This window comes from Rhinolophus sinicus, chromosome 3, assembly GCF_057876585.1.
Source record: "Rhinolophus sinicus isolate RSI-liver-muscle chromosome 3, RSI-T2T, whole genome shotgun sequence".
NCBI lineage: Eukaryota > Metazoa > Chordata > Mammalia > Chiroptera > Rhinolophidae > Rhinolophus > Rhinolophus sinicus.
In genome coordinates, this window is record NC_142503.1 from 170,881,400 (window position 1) to 170,898,927 (window position 17,528).

The following is a 17,528-nucleotide window of genomic DNA, read 5'->3' on the forward strand; positions in this document are numbered from 1 at the left end:
CTTTGCTGTCCTAGAATCCCTTGAGAGCTGTGGTCAGGCCACACTCATCTTCATGCATCTTGCTGTATTTTATCTTCAAGAGTCTGCAATGAGCCAGCATTGGCCACAAGGATTTGAGGGGCCAAAGCGCCATGCCCAGAATATCCTCTAGCAGGGAGCAAGGGCTAGGAGCCGGAGTTTGGGGTCCTTCTGTGGACCCAGTCAGGCCAACCCTCTGACCTGGGTATAAAGGTTAGGGAGGTGGATTATTACAAAAAGTGAAGCCTCTTTTCATCCCTTACCTTTCCAGCTGGCTGTGCTGCTCCTCTCGGTGTGGGCCACAGCCTGCCCCGCCTGCCCTGGGGTCCCAGGAAGACGCCCTGGCAGACACCGGGAGGGAAGCCTGGCAGACCCTCACAGCCACGCTTGCACCTCTCACCCAGCCTCTACCCTCCTGGGACTGCTCTTGCTAAAGACCTATCGGTCCACATTTTCTTCCTGCACTTTCACTTCCATTCTCCTTCCTTTCTGGAACTATCCTCTGAAAATAAAGATGGGTTTTTCCAGGACTGCCTCCCAACTTAATCTCACCTTCCTTCTGCTTCCTCCTAATGGGTGCCTGACCCACATTCCCTGGCAGGGATATTCAGAGGCCATGGCCAGTGTGATCCAAAGTTAAACGACTGGTTCATAGGCTGGCTTTGGAAAATGGGGATTTTCCAAAGTGCGCAAAGATTTCTTCTGTGCTCTTGATTATTCACATGAAGACAACTTAAAATAAACCCTGCTCCCTTTACCCTGAAGGCCAAGGCCTGAGGAGGAGTCAAGACTGAGGGTAGGAGGGTGAGGTGTTTTGCAGCTGCTGCCCTTTCCAGGGCCCAGGGCTGGCAGGGCATCTCTTCCTCCTGGCCTGGGGGAAGGGATGCAGATGAGAAAAATGGGGGCATGGTTTAGGCAGAAGGGCTCTCCTTTCCCAGGGGTAAATATGCTTTGTGACATCTTATAAGAGAGAGCTGGGGATCGAGGGGAGAAGGTGACAGTTCTGCTGCTGCCCCTGGAACCATGCTAATCTCTGCTATGAAGAGTCTGCCTTGCCCAATAGCAGAGGAATTTGGGGACAGCACCGCATGAAAAGCAGGCGCTGGCTACTTATGTAGAGACAGGCCAGGTTCTGCCAAAAGGCCCTGGATAGATGAGATGGCCAGATTCTCTTCTACCCATTCTATAAGCCTGGGAGGCCTGCTACTTTCGCTCTCAGGTCATTTGGAAGGTGCACAGATTACACCTACACTGCTGAGGGCTACCCAACCTAGAGACATCACCCAGAGGAGCTGGAGGACCCTCGAAAGGGAGGACCAGCTGCTTGGAGGGAATTCTGGGTGTCAAGCTGGGATGGTCAGGGAGTCTTACACTATAAGTGGGAGTGACAGCGTGAGGGAGAATGGCCCAGGGTGGGGGTCTGGAATAAGGGGAGGTGCTGCCTGCAGCATGGAGCCAAGTTCTCTGGTTTGGGGGACAGATGGGCAGGGGTGGGGGATACATCTAAGAGGGCATGTGCACTGGCTGCTGGGATCATATCAGAGAGGGGCAGGTGACAGATGGCACTGGCTGCTGGTTGGGAGGAAAAGGCTCAGACAGGAGAGCCTCTTATAGGATTGCAGTCAAACGGAGAGGCTCCAGCTCCTGAAAGGTGGGGGATGGCCAACTCAAGAGTCTGGTAGGCTTCACTTTTTAGGGTCCTGCCTTGCTGGGAAGCTGGCTTAGGCTGGGGTAGCAGGCAGAGGGCTGAGGGTCTCCTCCACAAAGCAGGTTCAGGAAGGGGAGGGGAAACTGGGCAGGATGGGTGCATTTCTCTGGACTGAAGGAATCGAAGGTGTACTTCCAGGCCCAGCCAGCAGGTGGCAGAGGGAATAGCACACAGACGACTAACTCTCCAGCTCCCAAAAGAAAACCTGGTGAGTGACCACAGGGTCTTTTGGGGGTTCTAGAAGATGCTCGGTGGACCCAGATACACTAACAAGAAAAGAAACACAAGTGAGGGGGCTTCTCTGTAAAGGAAACGTTGATAAGAACAAGGATGTAAGGATGCAATCCAGAAAGAGACTGTTCCACCTTAGCCACTCAGCGGTCATGCCCATCTACGTCACAGCAAGGACTCGGCCCAGAGTGTGTGTGCAGGGAATCTCAATGGAGGGGCACCCCAGGAAGTTTGGTTTGGGAGGACTTAGGTAAGGGATGCTAGAATTCGTATGGAGGATGTTTCTTTTAAGAGATGAATGTCTGCATGAAGGACGGAGAAAAAAAAATGAAGGGGAAAAATGGAGACTTAAGTAATCACCTACTAGATGCCAGATGTTCTGCATTCTCTGTTCCAATCCTCACACCCTCTCTGAGAGGCAAGTGTCCTCACTACCCCGATTTTACAGATGAGGGAAACGGGGGGTCAGGGAGAATGAGTAACTTGCCCACAGTCACACATGAGAGAGTGGAAGGGTGGTCCCAAACTCTGCGCTCTTCCTGCTAAAGTCTGCTGCAAGCGGTGGTACTGTTGCTCCAGAGGAAAGTACCTATCTGATGGGGTTCACGGTCTAAATGAGACGAGCTCGGCTTATGTAAGACACGTGGTTAATCGGCCGAGGCAGCGCGATCATGTCAGAGCCACACTGGAAGGGGCCAGGAGAGGGACATGGAGCCAGAAGAGACCTATTGCTGAGGCCTCGGGGAACCCAACAGCGCTGGGGAACGGCGGGGTGGTTCCCCAGGAAGCTGGCCACTTCTACAGCTGAGAGGTTTACCCTCCCAGCATCGGATGTCTGTGTTCTCCTCCTCTGCGTGAGGGTGAGAGCGGCTGCTGGCAGACAGGTTGGGAAGGCTGTTCAGAAGACACTTGTTTGCAAGAAAAGAGATGGTTTGTTGAGAGCAGCCAAAGAGATGGCAACATAGGGTGAGACAAATGTCTAAAGAAAGGAGAAGTTGCTGAACAGGGGAAAGAGTGGGAGGAGCTGAGGCTGGAGCAGGCAGTGAGGGGTCCCGGGGTTGGTGGCAGGGATGGTGAGGGGCTCTCACGAGAAAAGCGGATCAACACTGTGCTCTAGGGGCTGAGATGACAACTGGGGAACCAGGGCGGACAACGGTTGGGGACAGAGCAAAAGGCCACCAGGTAAAGTGAGGGGAAATGGAGAGGGGAGTGTGCAGGGCCCCCTTGGACAGGGAGGAGACCTGGTCCACCAGCATCATGGGCGACAGAATTAGGCTTTCTGGGGAGCTGTCTTCACCATTCCCACTACGGGTGTGGGCTCTCCTGGTCCCTGCCCTGGAGGAGCTGGGGGCTCGCTTGATCGGCCTTAGAAAGACTAAAAAGAGTTAGAAGACCCTGCCCCCCACCCGGATGCGCCACCCACCTGTCAAATGGGCAGCTTCAAACCCTATTTCTGAGATACCTCGCGTTAACTGAGTCTGTCCCAAGCCCATCAGTTCCCGGGACGCTCTGAAACACAGCTTGGAAGAAAGAACTTGAGAGGGGGCCTCTAGAGCAGCGAGGCCAGGAAGATCGTGTCTGACCACAGACAGACAGCTGGGCACACCCAGCGTGGGACCAATGTCCAGAAAGAGCCTAGAGCCAGTTTCTCTGGGGAGCCTGGAGTAACAGGGCTCCGGGCCAGACTGCAGGCAGACACAGCCCTGCCACGCTGACTCAGGCATCCTGGGGAGACAAGGACACGCCCAAGTTTAGGGGAAAACTGAACTTCTTTCTAGGCCTGGTCTGCTCACGATTTGCATTCACTGCAAAATCCCTGAAACAGCAGCTCAGTTGGGCCTCACAGGGGGAGGGGGAAAGGGATTGGGAGAACTTGCTCAGGCAAGAAGAAACACAGCTGCTGCCTCCACACCCACATCCCTTCCATCCAAGGACGTCAGAGCCCAGTTTCTGGCTGCTGATTAAAGCTCCAGACTGCCTGCCCAGGATGCCACTGCTGGGGATGGGGGTGAGGGAGTTGCCCAGGTTCCCAGGGGCTGACAGCAGCTGGAGCCAGCCAGGCACTGGCTGAAAAGATGTCCTGGCTGCAATCCAGTGCCCACTAAGCCCCTGGGGCACTGGTCCTCACATTCTCCAGTGCCGGTGAGTCCCCTGAAGCCACAGCAGCCTCTAAGACTATGGAAGGGAGAGGCAAGGGGCCGAGATGTCTCAGCTTTGGTGCTCATCCCTAACGAGAAGCCCAGTGCTCTCTCCTAGGAAGCCGGCGGCAGGCAGTCTTGGAAGGTTGTTGTCAGTGCTGCCTGTGAGCACCTGGGTGAGAGTCTTCCCTGATAACCGGATGAAGGGGCCTGATAGTGAATGACACCCAGGCTGCTGCTTTCTGGAACACCCTCACACCCTGGAGTCCTGACACACAGAGACTGGATCCAGCCTTGAGGCTTAGAGGCAGACAGAGCACGACTGCCTCAAACCATTACCCTGAAGACAGACTCTTGCTTGCCACAGCCCCTAGGAGCAACAGGCCTTTTCAGGGATGTCACTTGCGTTGTCACAGCAGCCCCTCTGGGAGTTCCTAGCGCAGGCCCCACTGCCCACCAAAAAGCCAGGAACAGGCAGAGTGCACAGGTGTCCCAGGGCTGGGGATCCTTAGGCTTGGGGTGACTTGGATCCTTGGTGATACCATTTCTGCTCAATGTGTCAGTCAGTATCTCACCACCAACATCACACTGAGGATTCTGAGGCACCCTAAAGATGAGGACCTTAGGGGGACACCCCAGCCCTTCCCAGAGCCACACCCAGGATGAAGGGGAGACACTTAAGGCAGAGGGTGTGGGGGAGAGGGCACCCCAGACAGTGAGAGGAAGGGGAATGGCTCAGTCTGCTGCCAGGCCCCCCTCTAGTACCTGGGGCTGACATCAGAGCACGGACCTTGGCAGGAGCCGAGGTCGAACCCTGCCTCTCTTCCCTAAACAGGGACAAAGGCAAACACCCCAACCCTTTGCCTCATTCTCCCCATCTCTGGCCTCACACCCACTGGCACCTGACAAACACGAACCAGGTTCCCTAGAGCTATGGAGGAGACGAAAAGAGAGAAAACCACCTTTTCCCCACCCCTCCCTTTATTCAGGAACATTGTTGACATTCAGGAATGTTCTGGACTTTCTGTAATCCCGCAGAGGGATCTTTGTAAGACAAAGAGACCCAGGCAGATTAGGTGGCTTGTCTAAAATCATGTGGGAAGGTTCCTGCAGAATTCAGGACTAGAACCCAACGTCCTGACTTCCAGGCCAGGAGCCTGGCCTGTTGCAATGCCTTGTTTCTGCCTGGCTTCACACATACTTACACACTTACCTGTGTGCATGGATTGTTTTTTACCAGAACATGCTCTAACGGGGAAAGGGAAGAGGTGAGGGAGGCAATGGTTACACAATGCTGTGCTTGAGGAAAACAGGGAGGCAGGGATGCAGGAATGGCACTCCCGTCCCTGTGTGTACACGCGTGTGTGTGCACACCCGGGAAGGGGGGGGGGCCGGGTGGCCGCCTTGTGGTGAGCAGCGTCTGGACAGGGCTTCAGGTGCCTGGTCCACTCCCGTCTTCCCCCCAAGCAGGAAGCTGGCATGCACTAGTGATGGGTTTCACATGGAGCAGCACCGCGTGGATCTAGTCTATGGGGCACCGACACCAGACCACACACACGGGACAGCAGGAGAGCCACTGTGACCCAGGCCTCCCCGACAGAAGGCCCAATAGATAGCCAGCCCTTCCTGAGGGAGGCCTGCGGTTTCTGTAAACATTTCCCAGCCTGGGTGGGACCCATTCTCCGCTCTTCTCATATCAAAGACCAATTGGGTATCATGCCCTCCTCCAGGGTTTTGTGGGTCCTCATGAAAACTCAACACAGGGCTGAGACAGGAGAAGCAGCAGGAAATGTTTCCATGAGGCCTCGGGCCTGGTGTTCATTGATGCGCCATTTGGTTTCTTCCTGGTACCGGGCACAGGCCAGTTTTCCCGTCTGGTGGAGTGGCTGGCTCTCTGAGAAGGGTCTCAAACGTGGGCTCACTCCCGCCTTCCACTGAGATACTCAGGTCCAAGCAGATTTTATTCCCCCCAAACCCATAGACATTCAGATGCTGGATGGAGGCGGCTCTGATATACATGTAATTACACTTGCATAGACGTACATGACAAACAATGGATGGAGTCACTCAGGTGGTCACAAAGGAGCCCGCAGACCTGGGACACCACTGCACACAGACACACAGGGATGCACAGCTGAAGCGCGGATGGTGCAGGAGGCAGGGATGTCCCAGCCCCAGTGTCCACAGTCTGTGCCAGCCCCCAAAGTTCTCTCTCCTTCCGGTGAGGGCTGTCACTGGGAAAAAGGGGCTGGGACAAAGTCCACCAGAGACTCCCACATGTGATGATGGGAGCTTCAGAAGGAACTTCTGGGAGAGACCCCTCCAGCGGGAGCCCAGGAATGCCCTCTGCTGGACATGATGGGCTGGTGCAGCTCAGAAAGGGAGGCCTTTGTCCAGGCTGGAGACAGCAGAGGGAGACCGGGAGTGTGCGTGTGCGTGTGAGAGAGCGAGCGAGAGAGAGACTCTCACAGAAGTGTGGGAAGGGCTGAAGGACGGACCTGACAGGGATTCTGCACAGGAAATGCTCACTGTATGTGCACTTTTTCTGGGGTGGGTGGTGTACCAGAAATTCTAACCTATACCAATTCTAACAATACCAATTTCCCTAAACCCTCAAGGTTCAGGCACGCTCACCTGGTGACCTGGAGAGGTGGGTAATTGCAGTGGTGAAGCCATGCAAGGTACATGCTGAATTCGTGCTTTCTTCTCAGTCAGCCACTCCCCAGGGCATCTCCCCCAAACCTGGTTACAGCCTCCCAGGCCCCCTACACAGACCCCAGTCCTTTCAGCTAAGGAACCTCTACCAGGCAAGGTCCTAGAGCCATATGCCCAGGCCACTGGCAGCTGGTCAGTCTTAGTCCACTCCCAAGCCCCCCTCCGCCACCCACCCTCTTTTTCTACAAGTTGGGGGATGGGGCCTGTGACCTAAAGCCCTGAGGCTCTCCCACACTCCTGCAGGGCTCCCTCAAGTCTGTTCTTGCCTCAGAACCAGTGCCCAATCCACTCAGTTCCTTATCCTGACCCACAGGCATCAGGCCAGGAAGGGGCAAAGGGGAGGGGCTCTGCTTAAGAGGGAAGAATCAGCTAGAGGGGTGGGTGTCCCAAAACGCCCGTGGTTGTAGCCCCAAGACTGGGCAGTCTATCTGTGGGTGGGTGGGTGAGTGTGTGTGTGTGTATGTGTGTGTGTGAGAGATACTGTGAAGGACGGAGAGGGAAAATGGGAAAAAGGATGGTGTATAAAAATGAATCGTCTCTGTATAAACTGTTTCCCTTGATGTAGATGGGGATGTATTTATACAAGAAAATTTATTAGACTAGATCAAACCAAACTAAGAGAGTCATGTCAATGGGCTGGCATGTCAGTTTCTTCTGGGTTGAAGGGAGGAGGGGACTTAGTCTAGGAATTAAGAAAACCTAAGTGAAAAATGCATACTGGTCTGAAGGAGGAGTCTGGGGGTGGGGCGGCGTGTGCCTGTCCTCGCCTTGCGCCCCCACCGACCGAGCCTAGTAGGGATGAGCTGGTTCTGGCAGCAACGACTCCCAGGAACTAGACAAGTGGGACAGGAAACTGACCGGGGACGTTCTCTCGGTGGCTGCTCGGTGGGGAGCTCGGGGACCTTCCCCTGCTGTCTCGCCTTCCTCCTCTTGAGGCCTACGGAACACACAGCCCCTCTTTAGAAACAAGCATCTCGCTGAGGCCAGTGCCTACCCCGAGGCCTTGCTCCCCCAACCCCCTCTAGGGAGCACAGGCCAAGTATCTTCCCGTGTCCAGGTCTCGCAGCAGCCTGGCAGGCACTCAGCAAGCAGATGCTTGATGTGCCCTCACTTTCCAGTTAAGGCAGATACTTCAGAAATGGACACGGTTCTATGCAGAACATTCTCTGGGGCACATGGTCAGGTGGCTCCCAGAGTGGGGGAGGTGATTCTGCTGCAGCCACAGCTCTCTACTGGGTTCTGCCTGCACCGTGATTTGGGATTAACAAAAGCAGGGTTTCCAGGCGGGAATTCCCGTCCGTTCTCAGGAGATCTTTTCGCTTTCCCGTTCCCGAATCCCAAGATATAAACTATTTTCCATTCCCCACGATGAATTGTTTCCACAAAGTGAAGGCCGATACTACCAACCTCCTGGGTTCAAGGAACTGATTTTCGTGATTTCCTGAGCAACTTTTCTCGGGATTCAGGAATGGGAAAGCGAAAAAAATTCCTGAGAACAGGTAGGAATTCCCGCCTGGAAACCCTAAACAAAGCTCCTCTCTGCCTGCAAGCTTCAGACACTCCAAATTTCTCTAACCCCTGGTCAAGGTGTGAGAGGTCACACGGTTAAAATGTAAGGGGGCTGTTTCTGATTAAAAGTACCCTCCCCTCCTGCTCCCCACTCATCACCCTTGGCAGAGTGTTCCAGCTAAGCCCACCGCCACCCCCTGACCCCCTCATACTTACCCAGTCTCCTCCTCAGGTCTCTCCAGGGTTTGGAGTTCCTTTAGCTCAAGCTAGGGGAGGAAAAAGCCAAGGGGGTCAGCGCAGCCAGGAAGGGGAGCTTGCTCTCAGACACCTTTCTCTAAAGGGGGCTCCCTGTACCCAACACATCCTGGTATGTGTTCCTTCTGCAATTATTCTTTTTTGTCTTTTGGTTCAAAAGTCAGTACTTTCTGCCACTTGTACTTCTTTTCCACTCTCCCCCCCTTGCCAAGCCTCTTACACTGTCCATAGGTCCCTAATAACGGCTGAGAGTTCCTTACTTGAGGAAGCCCCCTCGAGGCGTGGCTGCCCACGGCCCCAGCGTTCTGCTCACCGTGGTGGGTTTCTCCAGGGCAGCAAAGCGCTCTGCCCAGGTGGCTGTGGATTTCTCAAAAGCCTCATGCCTCTTGATGAGCTTCTCCACGCTGTCCACCGTGTGTCCAAAGTCCCGGCTGGCCAGGTAGGGCTCCTGGGCAATCAGCCATGCTTCGGCCACGGAGGCATCCCGAGAGAACTGGCATACTTCCAGCACTGCCATGGAGAACAAGACACAAGCCCCCCCACAGGCCCAGGGGTCTGTCAGCACCCAGCGGTCCGCTCCTGCTGGGACCTCGGGCCGCTCAGCCCACCGACACGGAGCAGGCGGAAAGGGAGGGGGCCGCACAGGTGCCACTGAACTGTGTGGACACTGCTCATTGGTGACCTGCTGCCTGAGGCCCCCACTTCCCCACACTGGGCCCCTACATCATCTCCACCGATACTGGTATTTTAAGAAAACAATTAGAACAAACTCCATTTTAAAAACATGTAGCTCAGATGTCTTTTTTTTGAGGAGCTGTCTTCTGCCCTGAACACTCTCTTTCCAGCCCTTGGCTGTCTCACAAAATTGTGCACAAGCAGCCATGGGACCAGTCCAGGTCTCCCTGGCTGGTAGCGCCCACCTGAGTGTAGGATAACTCCACCTCCCTAATCTCCAGCTGAGGACACAGCTTCTTATGTGCCAGGCATGCCTCAGATCAAACATCTGGGATGCACTACAGCCTTCCCCTGACCCCTCCCCAGGCCGCACTGTAGGGATCACAGCCTGGCACGAGGTGGGGGGCAGAGGACAGCAGAGAGTGGGACTCTGGCTGGTTAGAACAGGGCTTCCAGCAACATGTGCATGTAGGTGTTTTGTGGGGACCCCTGAGGCCCTTGGCCCTGGAGCTGTGAGGGCTCTTCTCTGGGCAGTGGTGGAAATTGACCACTTTGTGACACCAGCCCTGCCTGCCCCCACCCCAGCAGGGGTCTGGCCCCTGCCCCTCCAGGTTCCCTGGCTCCCAGGCTGCACTCACACATGCGGAGCCGCTCCCAGCGGACCTCCCACTTCTCATTCATCTCCTTCCTCCTGGACACCACCTGCTGCAGTTTCTCGCTGATCTGCAGGGAGGAAGAGAGAACAGCTCAGGCTTTGGTAACCCTTCCTGTGGTGTGAGGCAGTGTGCAGAGGGGTCAGGCAAAGAATGCTGAGCTTGGTCACACAAACCTGGCTTCAAGCCTTATCCCTGCCACTTGCCAGCTGTGCATCCTTGGCTAAGTTACTTAACCTCTCTGAGGCACTTGCGCCTCACCTAGGAGGTGGGTGTCACCAACTGCAAAGTATGCACACATGTGGACGTTAGGTGTGTTGTGAGTCTGCTCTTTCTACTGAGCAGCCGGCCCCTTGAATGGGTTTGGTGTGGCTTTAATCACTGATGCTTCAAGGGGAAAAGAAAGATGAGTCTCCTGGGAAAATCCCTCCCAGGACGCTGTCTGGCACCACAAAAGTAGGGGTAAGGACAGGGAGAAGGCTCTTTCGGTTCCGCTGTTTCTCTCACCTCCTCGGAGGCCTGGTGCTGTCGCTGCAGCAGGGACTCGCCAAGCTCCAGGCAGGCGTTGAAGTTCTTGCTCCGGGTTTCGATCTCTGCCCTGATACCCTGGTGATACTTCATGAGCAGTTCCACTGAGGAGACATCTCTGGGGGCAGGATACAGGGAGTTTGGAGAAGAAGAAAATGCTTGGTGACTGGCCTGTCTGATGCCAAGTCTTGATCAGAGGGGCCGCTCTCTACCTGCCTGGGATTCTGAGCCCACTCTCTCTCTGCCAGTCTGGTTCCACCAGGAACAGGGATGTCTCCCATTGGTCAGTGGCCATGGGTGGGGGTGCAGGGACCCCCAAAGAAGCCAGGGAATGTTATTTGGCAATAAAAAGGATGAAGTACTGATATATACTATAACATGAATGAATCTTGAAAACAGGCTTAAGCGAAAAGAAGCCAGTCAAGAAAGACCACATATATAATTCTATTCATATGAAAAGTCTAGAGAAACAGAAATGAGTGGCTGCCAGGGGCTGGGAAAAGGGGGGGAATGGGGAGTGACGACGGCTAAGGGGTACAGGGTTTCTTTTTGGGGTAACGAAAATCTTCTGAACTTGAATTGTGATGATTGTACAACGGTGAATATAAGAAAACCATTGAATGGTATACTATAAAAATTGCATTATATGGTATGTGAGTGATATCTCAATAAAGAAGTTAAATATAAAAGCCTGAACATCAAAACAAGCACCCTAGGGACAGAGGGACAGAGACAGGCCAGCGACAACTGCTAATATGACAGAAAGGCTGTAGAAAGCCCTGATCCCCGTTGAGGCTCTCGCTGCCCATGTGCCTGACCCCCCACCTCCCATGGGTCACGAGCTCCTTCCTAAGTTTTAGGGGAGTGGCCCCCCCATATCCCAGCGCTGGGAGAAGAGTAAAGAGTGAACCGTGTACTTCCACTGACAACCGTGGTCACTGCCTTCACTGGAGAACCTCACTGACAGATGTCTTTCTTGCCACACTCAGGATTCCCTCTACTCTGAAATGGTCGATCCTTCCAGCAGAAGCCAAACCACTCGGTTTCTTCCTGGACCCAGCGCTCAGGTGCCCCTGGGGACTCCTGTGCATTTACACTCCAGGACGGCCCCTCCAGGGAGGAGCCCCATGCAACGCCCTTGTTTGTCAGCCTCTGGGACTAAGTGGCCAAGGAGTGGGGCTGCCTTGAGGACACGCCCCTCACCTCGGCTTCTCCTGGGTCTCAATCTGCCGGATGATGGTCTCCATCCAGGAGAGGAGGTCTCGGACCATGCTGAAGAACCGGAATTTGTCTGCCGTGTCCACCAGTTGGGTGCGACGCCCAGCACAGGCATCGAGCAGCGCCTGCCATGCAGCAGATACCTCCTGCTCCTTGTTTTGGATGGCATCTGCCCTCTCCCCAGCGTATGCCGTCTGCAGGCGGGTGGCCACGTCCTGGAACTGCTGAACCTGGGATCAGGCAAACTGGATATTGTTCCCCAGACAGATGCATCTTGGGCCTAGGACAGGCGAGGGCGTCTGCCTCCTCCTGGCCTCCCCCCAACCCCGCGCTCAGGGCACTGCTGGAAGGCAGCTCCCACTGGGTGCTGGAGGAGAAGGCTCCTCGCTTTGGCACCTCTGCCGACCCAAGGTGCCCCACCCCCTTGGGCTTTGGTCCTCAGCAAAGGGGAGTAAGAAGGACTCTATGCTCTTTGATGGTCTCAGAAGTACAATAATAAGAGTAGCTATGTACTAGGCACTGTTCTAAACACTTTATATTCATTACTCTCTTCATCTTTACAACAACCTCACACAAGAGGTCCTGTTTTGGAGATGGGGAAACTGAGGCACAGGGGGCTAACTCATAGGCCTGAGATCACTCACACCAGTGGAAGGGGCAGCTGGGATTGGAGGGGTGCTCCTGCGTCCCTGTTTTTAATGACCCTGCATGCTGCCTCTTCGAGGAAGGGGCTGCACCAGACCCCATGTTTGAGGCTGGCCCCAGGGCAATGAAGCCTCATCTTTGAGACTTCGGGGGACTGTACCTGCCGCAGGGGCTCTGGTGCCTCCAAGGCACAGGAGCCACAGGCCAGGCAGAGAACAACTCCCTAGGATGTCCCCTTCTGGGGGAATAAAGGGTCCTGAACCCCACTTGGTTGGTGCAAGACTGCACAAGCAGCCCATCTCTCCTGCTCCACGGGAAGCCGGGCGAGCCACTGGCAGTTGGGACCCCTCACCCCCTCCCTTTCTATCACACTGAACTCTGGAACCCTGTGGATCTGTGGAGGTGCCTCAGGGGGCACCCCAGCGGTGGGAGGAGGGGGATCTAAGCAGATCTTGGGGCCCTGCAGCTGAGAGCACAGAGTCTAGAGCCAGACTGCCAACCTGCATCCTGGTTCCACGCTTATCTGCTTGTTCCCAGGCACCTTATTTACCCTTTCTATGCCTTGCTTTCCTCATCTATACCATGCAGACGACATTAGTACCCTCCTCAGAGGGTGGCTCTGAGGGTTCGGTGACCACATATATTGTTTAGAACAGTACCTGGTGCTAGAAAAGTGTTACTTTACACACGTGTATGTGTCTGCTAGTAACATCATAATACTTTTCATTACCAGAGAAATGACATTTTAAGGTATATTATGCCTTGGGTTTTTGTGAAGATTCAGTGTAAAAAGCTAGAAGCTAAAGATGTCTGCGCGCCACTGCTCCCGGCCTTTCTGTCCTGAGCTCTTGCCTCTCTGAGGAGGTGAAATCTCTGGGTGCCTGTTCTAGAGGTTTCTGCTGTAGGAGCCAGGAGAAAACCTGACACTTAGGAGCTCCCCGGGGTCATGGGGAAGATGTGGGAGGGAGGGAGGTCCCTGGAGCCTGCGGGGACGGGCAGGGGCGGAAGGCACCTGAACACCCAGTAGGTGGAGCTCCCGCTCGAAGGCCGTGTGCACCCGGTGGAAGGACTCGGCAGTGCTGGCATCCAGCCCCACGTCCTCGGGCAGCTCGTGGTGCTTGTCGTCGATGAGGCCCAGGATCTCGGCGCCCGTGTAGAAGTAGCGGTGCAGATCGTAGGAGGCGGCCAGCAGCTGCATGCGTGTGTCGATGAGCTCGAGCAGGTCTGCCCACATCTCATTCAGCCCGTCTTTCCACTCGGCGATGGTGGCCGCCTCTCCGTGGCCTGCGTCGATGAGCTGCTCGATGAAGTGATTCACATTGTTCACTCGCTCCTGCCCGATCGCCCCAGTCTCCCGGGCAAAGTCCCGGAACTTGTCCCGGAGCAGCTGGACGGAGGATAGAGAGAAATTTGGTTACTGGGGGTCCGGGGTGGGTGGTGTCATTACACTAGCAGACTTCCCCAGGTGACAACTCCCACCACCTGGAGCTGTGCTTTCACATCTTCTCCCAGGAGGCCTGAGTGCCCACTGCTGTGCCTGCATCTCTGTGCAGCACTTTGCAACTGGCAGGGGTGCATGTGTGTCTGAAATGACAGCTCCTGCCTGCATCTACTGCATTAGAGAGAGACAAAGAAAGCAGTTGCATACTCACAGTAACTTGGTCAAAGTCTTGCCCCATCTCTGGGGATGAAGCCACCAATTCCTTTTCTGTAATCCACTGCTCCAAGTCGTCAGCCTCCCTCTTCAGTTGGAACAGGTGGTACATGTTCTCTAGCTTCCGCTTCCGCTCCTCTGCCATGTCCTTCAGCCCTGCATACTGCTTGTCCACTTGCCCCTGAAGTCTGATGATCTCTTCTCTGGAATTCAAAACCAGAAAGTGCTCAGAGACAGTGACAGAGAACCCAGAGCTGCCAGCTCAGGGGAGCTGACCTACTCCTCCCGCCCTGTCACAGGGACAGGTGGGTGAGGGAAGTACAGCTTAGGAGAAATGGCAGCGACTTCTCCTGGGGAAGAGTTAGGGAGAGAAAGAACCATCTCTTAGACCATGATGCTTCAAGGGATGAGAGAAATGTGTTCCCCTTGCTTCCTGCCACTACCCCTCACTCTGGGAAGCCCAGAGAGACAAATGCAAAGTGGGGAACTGCCCCATTATTCTTCCCAGGAGACTGACGGGGCAGGTTGAGAGGGGCTCCAGTAGCAGCAGGCCCTGCTTAGCTCTTCAGGGAGGGAGGGGCAGTACCAGGGGCTCCATCCTTGGGGCTCCTTGGGAGATGCTGGGGTGACTGTTGAGGACCCATAGCTGTGGATACCCTAGAGGCAGCTGAGCACAGGGCCATGACTGGGGGCAGCCTGAGGGCTCTGGCCCAGTGGGCTCCCATTTATGTAAAATCCACACAACTGACCAGTTGAGATGGATATAGGTTTTCTACCTTCCCTCATGTATAATGGTTTTGCTGAGATACTGTGAGATCCTCAAGTACTTTCTGTACCATAAACAAACAAACAAAAAACAAAGTTAGTCTTCAGTGTCTCTTAGCATAGGCTAACTCTTCAAAAGATGTGGAGCTCTCGGTTCACCCAGAAGGTAGTTTTGCTATTCCAGTTCCTGATCTTTTTGCAAACCATACCTTATTCGGCCCTGTTTGAAATTACTCCCACAAAACCAAGGCATAAAATGGAACTGGGCCAACCAGCAGCCCAGAAAGCAGTTTTCTCAAACCCATAGTTTTGGGGAAAACTGTTCCTGTTCTCCCACTTGGTTCTGCAGGGATCCTGGTTGGTGGAGCCCCTGGCCTGACTCCCATGACCTGGCCCAGCTGCCCCCATTGGAGCACGCACCCCTCGGGGTGGCCTGCAGACAGCAGACTCTGGGCCCGGCCGGCCAGCTGCTTGATGTTCTTCCCATAATCCTCCACTGCACGCTGCTGCCGCAAATGCCGCTTCAGCATCACGATGGCGCCCTCTTCATCCTAGGATGCAGGGGACCATCAGCCTGAGCTCAGTGAGCTTGGCAGGGCCCAGATTACAGCCCAGCTCCCGAGGTGTCAGGATGGAGGAGAGCCAGGCTCGCGGGACACCCACAGGGGAACCGTAGACCATCCCTCCTGCCACTCTTGTTCCCAGCAATGCCCACACCCTACCTTCCTTTCGACTCCCCCAATTCTTATTTAATATCTACCCTTCCAGGCCCAGGTACAACCTTCTGTCCCATGAAAACTTCCTGTATCATTTCAGCATTTAGAGACCCCCTCGCCTCACTTCTCACCCCCTCCCACAGCAGTTCATTAGCACAGGATCCACAAAAAAGGTGAAGAACGCTTGGGTTGGAACAAATCTAAATTGGCAGATAGGTGGCCTGGTTGTAGTATGTGAGTGATAGGGGTCTGCTCAAGAGGTGGGGCATCCTGAGAAGGAGAGTTCCTTGGACACTGTCCCCCTGCCCTCACTCCTCACACACCTGACTTACAAGGCTCCCCACTGACTGCCCGCCCCCAGCTCTTCCTCTCCTCGGCACCCAGCTTGGCAAACCCAGCCCGAGCCAACCGTGGGCATCTCATCTGAGATGACGTAGAGCTCCTGCTCGCTGATCCAAGCCTCGGCGTCCCCTGCATCCAGGTAGTACTGCTGTGCCTCGCTGGCATCCCGCAGGCGCTGCAGCCGCCCAGCTGCTGCCTCCCTCAGCGTGTCCCACGAGCTCTGCAGGTAGCCCAGGCGCTCTTCGATGTCCTGGCAGTCGATCTCTGCCTCTGCCACCAGCTGCTGCCCTCTCTGCAGCACGTCCTCGACCCTCGGTGTATGGCCCACGATCTCGTTTTGCAGCGTCTGTGGCCAGAGCGTAAGGGCTCAGCGGCGGGGCCTGCAGCAGGCTACCCACGTGACAGCCTGGCACCTCTTGCCCTTCTGCTCCAGGAAGCTAAGGCACAGCAGGTGGCGGCCTGACCATGCGCCAGGCACTTCACAACATTCTGTTTTCACCGTCCCACAGTCTTCTGAGACAGACACAAAGACACTGGTACAGAGCAGTTAAGGATCTGGGGGCAGCGAGTGGCAGAGCCGGCATTTGAACACAGCTCTCCCTGTCCCAGAGCCTGTACTCTTGGCTGCTCCCTAGTCTCCCTATGTTTCAGCAGAGCCTGACTTCTTCGTATGACAGAGGGAAGGAAAACAATTTTTAAATGGCTTTTTGATATTTTATTTTAGCAGCTTTTGCTCGTATAAAGAGTCGACAGCTGCCTCTTGAACAGAGCTTAGGGTTTTGTTCTGTTTTTTCCCCATTTTCTATTTCTCAAATCTTTTGTGAGCTTTGTATTATTTCTTGTCTGAGCCTTCAGTCAGCAAAATGGCATTTTCCTCCCATTCTAGTGACTGGGTCACCTTTTTCTTCAGGGGGCCATGACCTACGTGTGTCACTCACTTTCTGGGTCCTAGAGGACAGAACCTGGCTGCCGCTTGCTTGTGGGCTCTTGGCTCCTTACCCGCTCCTCCTTTCTTTCCACGACTTCCCAAGGCCTTTCACACCATGTGGAGGGCGGAGGCCAAAGCAGCACATGGGGCAGTACAGTGACCGGTCAGCATTTAAAATATCCAGAACTAGCAACACCCACATGTCATCTAACTCACTGAAATTCATTTTCACACTTTATGCTGGGAATCTTGATGCTGACCATCTTCTGTAGTCTGGGCAATTGTATTCAAACCACCCATGGTGTCAGCTCCATTTGCCTCTACTCTTCCTGAGATCTTATGACCTCTGCAAGGGATTCTAAAAGGTACCATGTTTCCCTGAAAATAAGACCTAGTCGGACAATCAGCTCTAATGCATCTTTTGGAGCAAAAATTAATATAAGACCCAGTCCCATTTTACTATGAGACTGGGTATAATATAATGTACTATAATATAACATAACATATAAGTATAACGTGACCGGGTGTTATAGTAAAATAAGACCGAGTCTTATATTAATTTTTGCTCCAAAAGACTCATTTTTAGAGCTGATTGTCTGGCTAGGTCTTATATTCGGGGAAACACGGTATCTCTCTCTGTTTTTTTTAAATAATTGCTTTCTAGGTTCCTGTGCAGTATGCTTTTGATGCCTTCTTCCCTGACTGCATTCATTCAACATGTATTTATTATATCCCATGTAGCAGACTCTGTTCTAGGGACAATGTAGAAACAAGGTAAATACAACCCCTGCCCTCATCAAGTTTACACTCTAGTAGAGGAAACAGATGGT

At 54.3% G+C, this 17,528-nt stretch overlaps 1 protein-coding gene across 4 annotated transcripts in view; it reads right to left on the reverse strand.

The window, feature by feature from the left end:
* SPTB (spectrin beta, erythrocytic) overlaps positions 1–17,528 on the reverse strand; it is a 115,351-nt gene that overhangs the window by 7,996 nt on the left and 89,827 nt on the right. For 3 of the 4 annotated variants that reach the window (XM_088797368.1, XM_019733314.3, XM_019733313.3), the window contains exons 23-32: positions 15,838–16,116; positions 15,133–15,263; positions 13,946–14,150; positions 13,306–13,680; positions 11,634–11,878; positions 10,410–10,548; positions 9,888–9,972; positions 8,888–9,084; positions 8,536–8,585; positions 7,669–7,747 (exon numbers count right to left, since the gene is read on the reverse strand). In XM_088797368.1, the coding sequence (XP_088653494.1) occupies positions 7,669–7,747; positions 8,536–8,585; positions 8,888–9,084; positions 9,888–9,972; positions 10,410–10,548; positions 11,634–11,878; positions 13,306–13,680; positions 13,946–14,150; positions 15,133–15,263; positions 15,838–16,116 (1,785 nt within the window). Of the gene's footprint in view, positions 1–7,382; positions 7,748–8,535; positions 8,586–8,887; positions 9,085–9,887; positions 9,973–10,409; positions 10,549–11,633; positions 11,879–13,305; positions 13,681–13,945; positions 14,151–15,132; positions 15,264–15,837; positions 16,117–17,528 lie in introns of those variants that run through there. The other variant, XM_088797369.1, reaches the window with a different exon arrangement.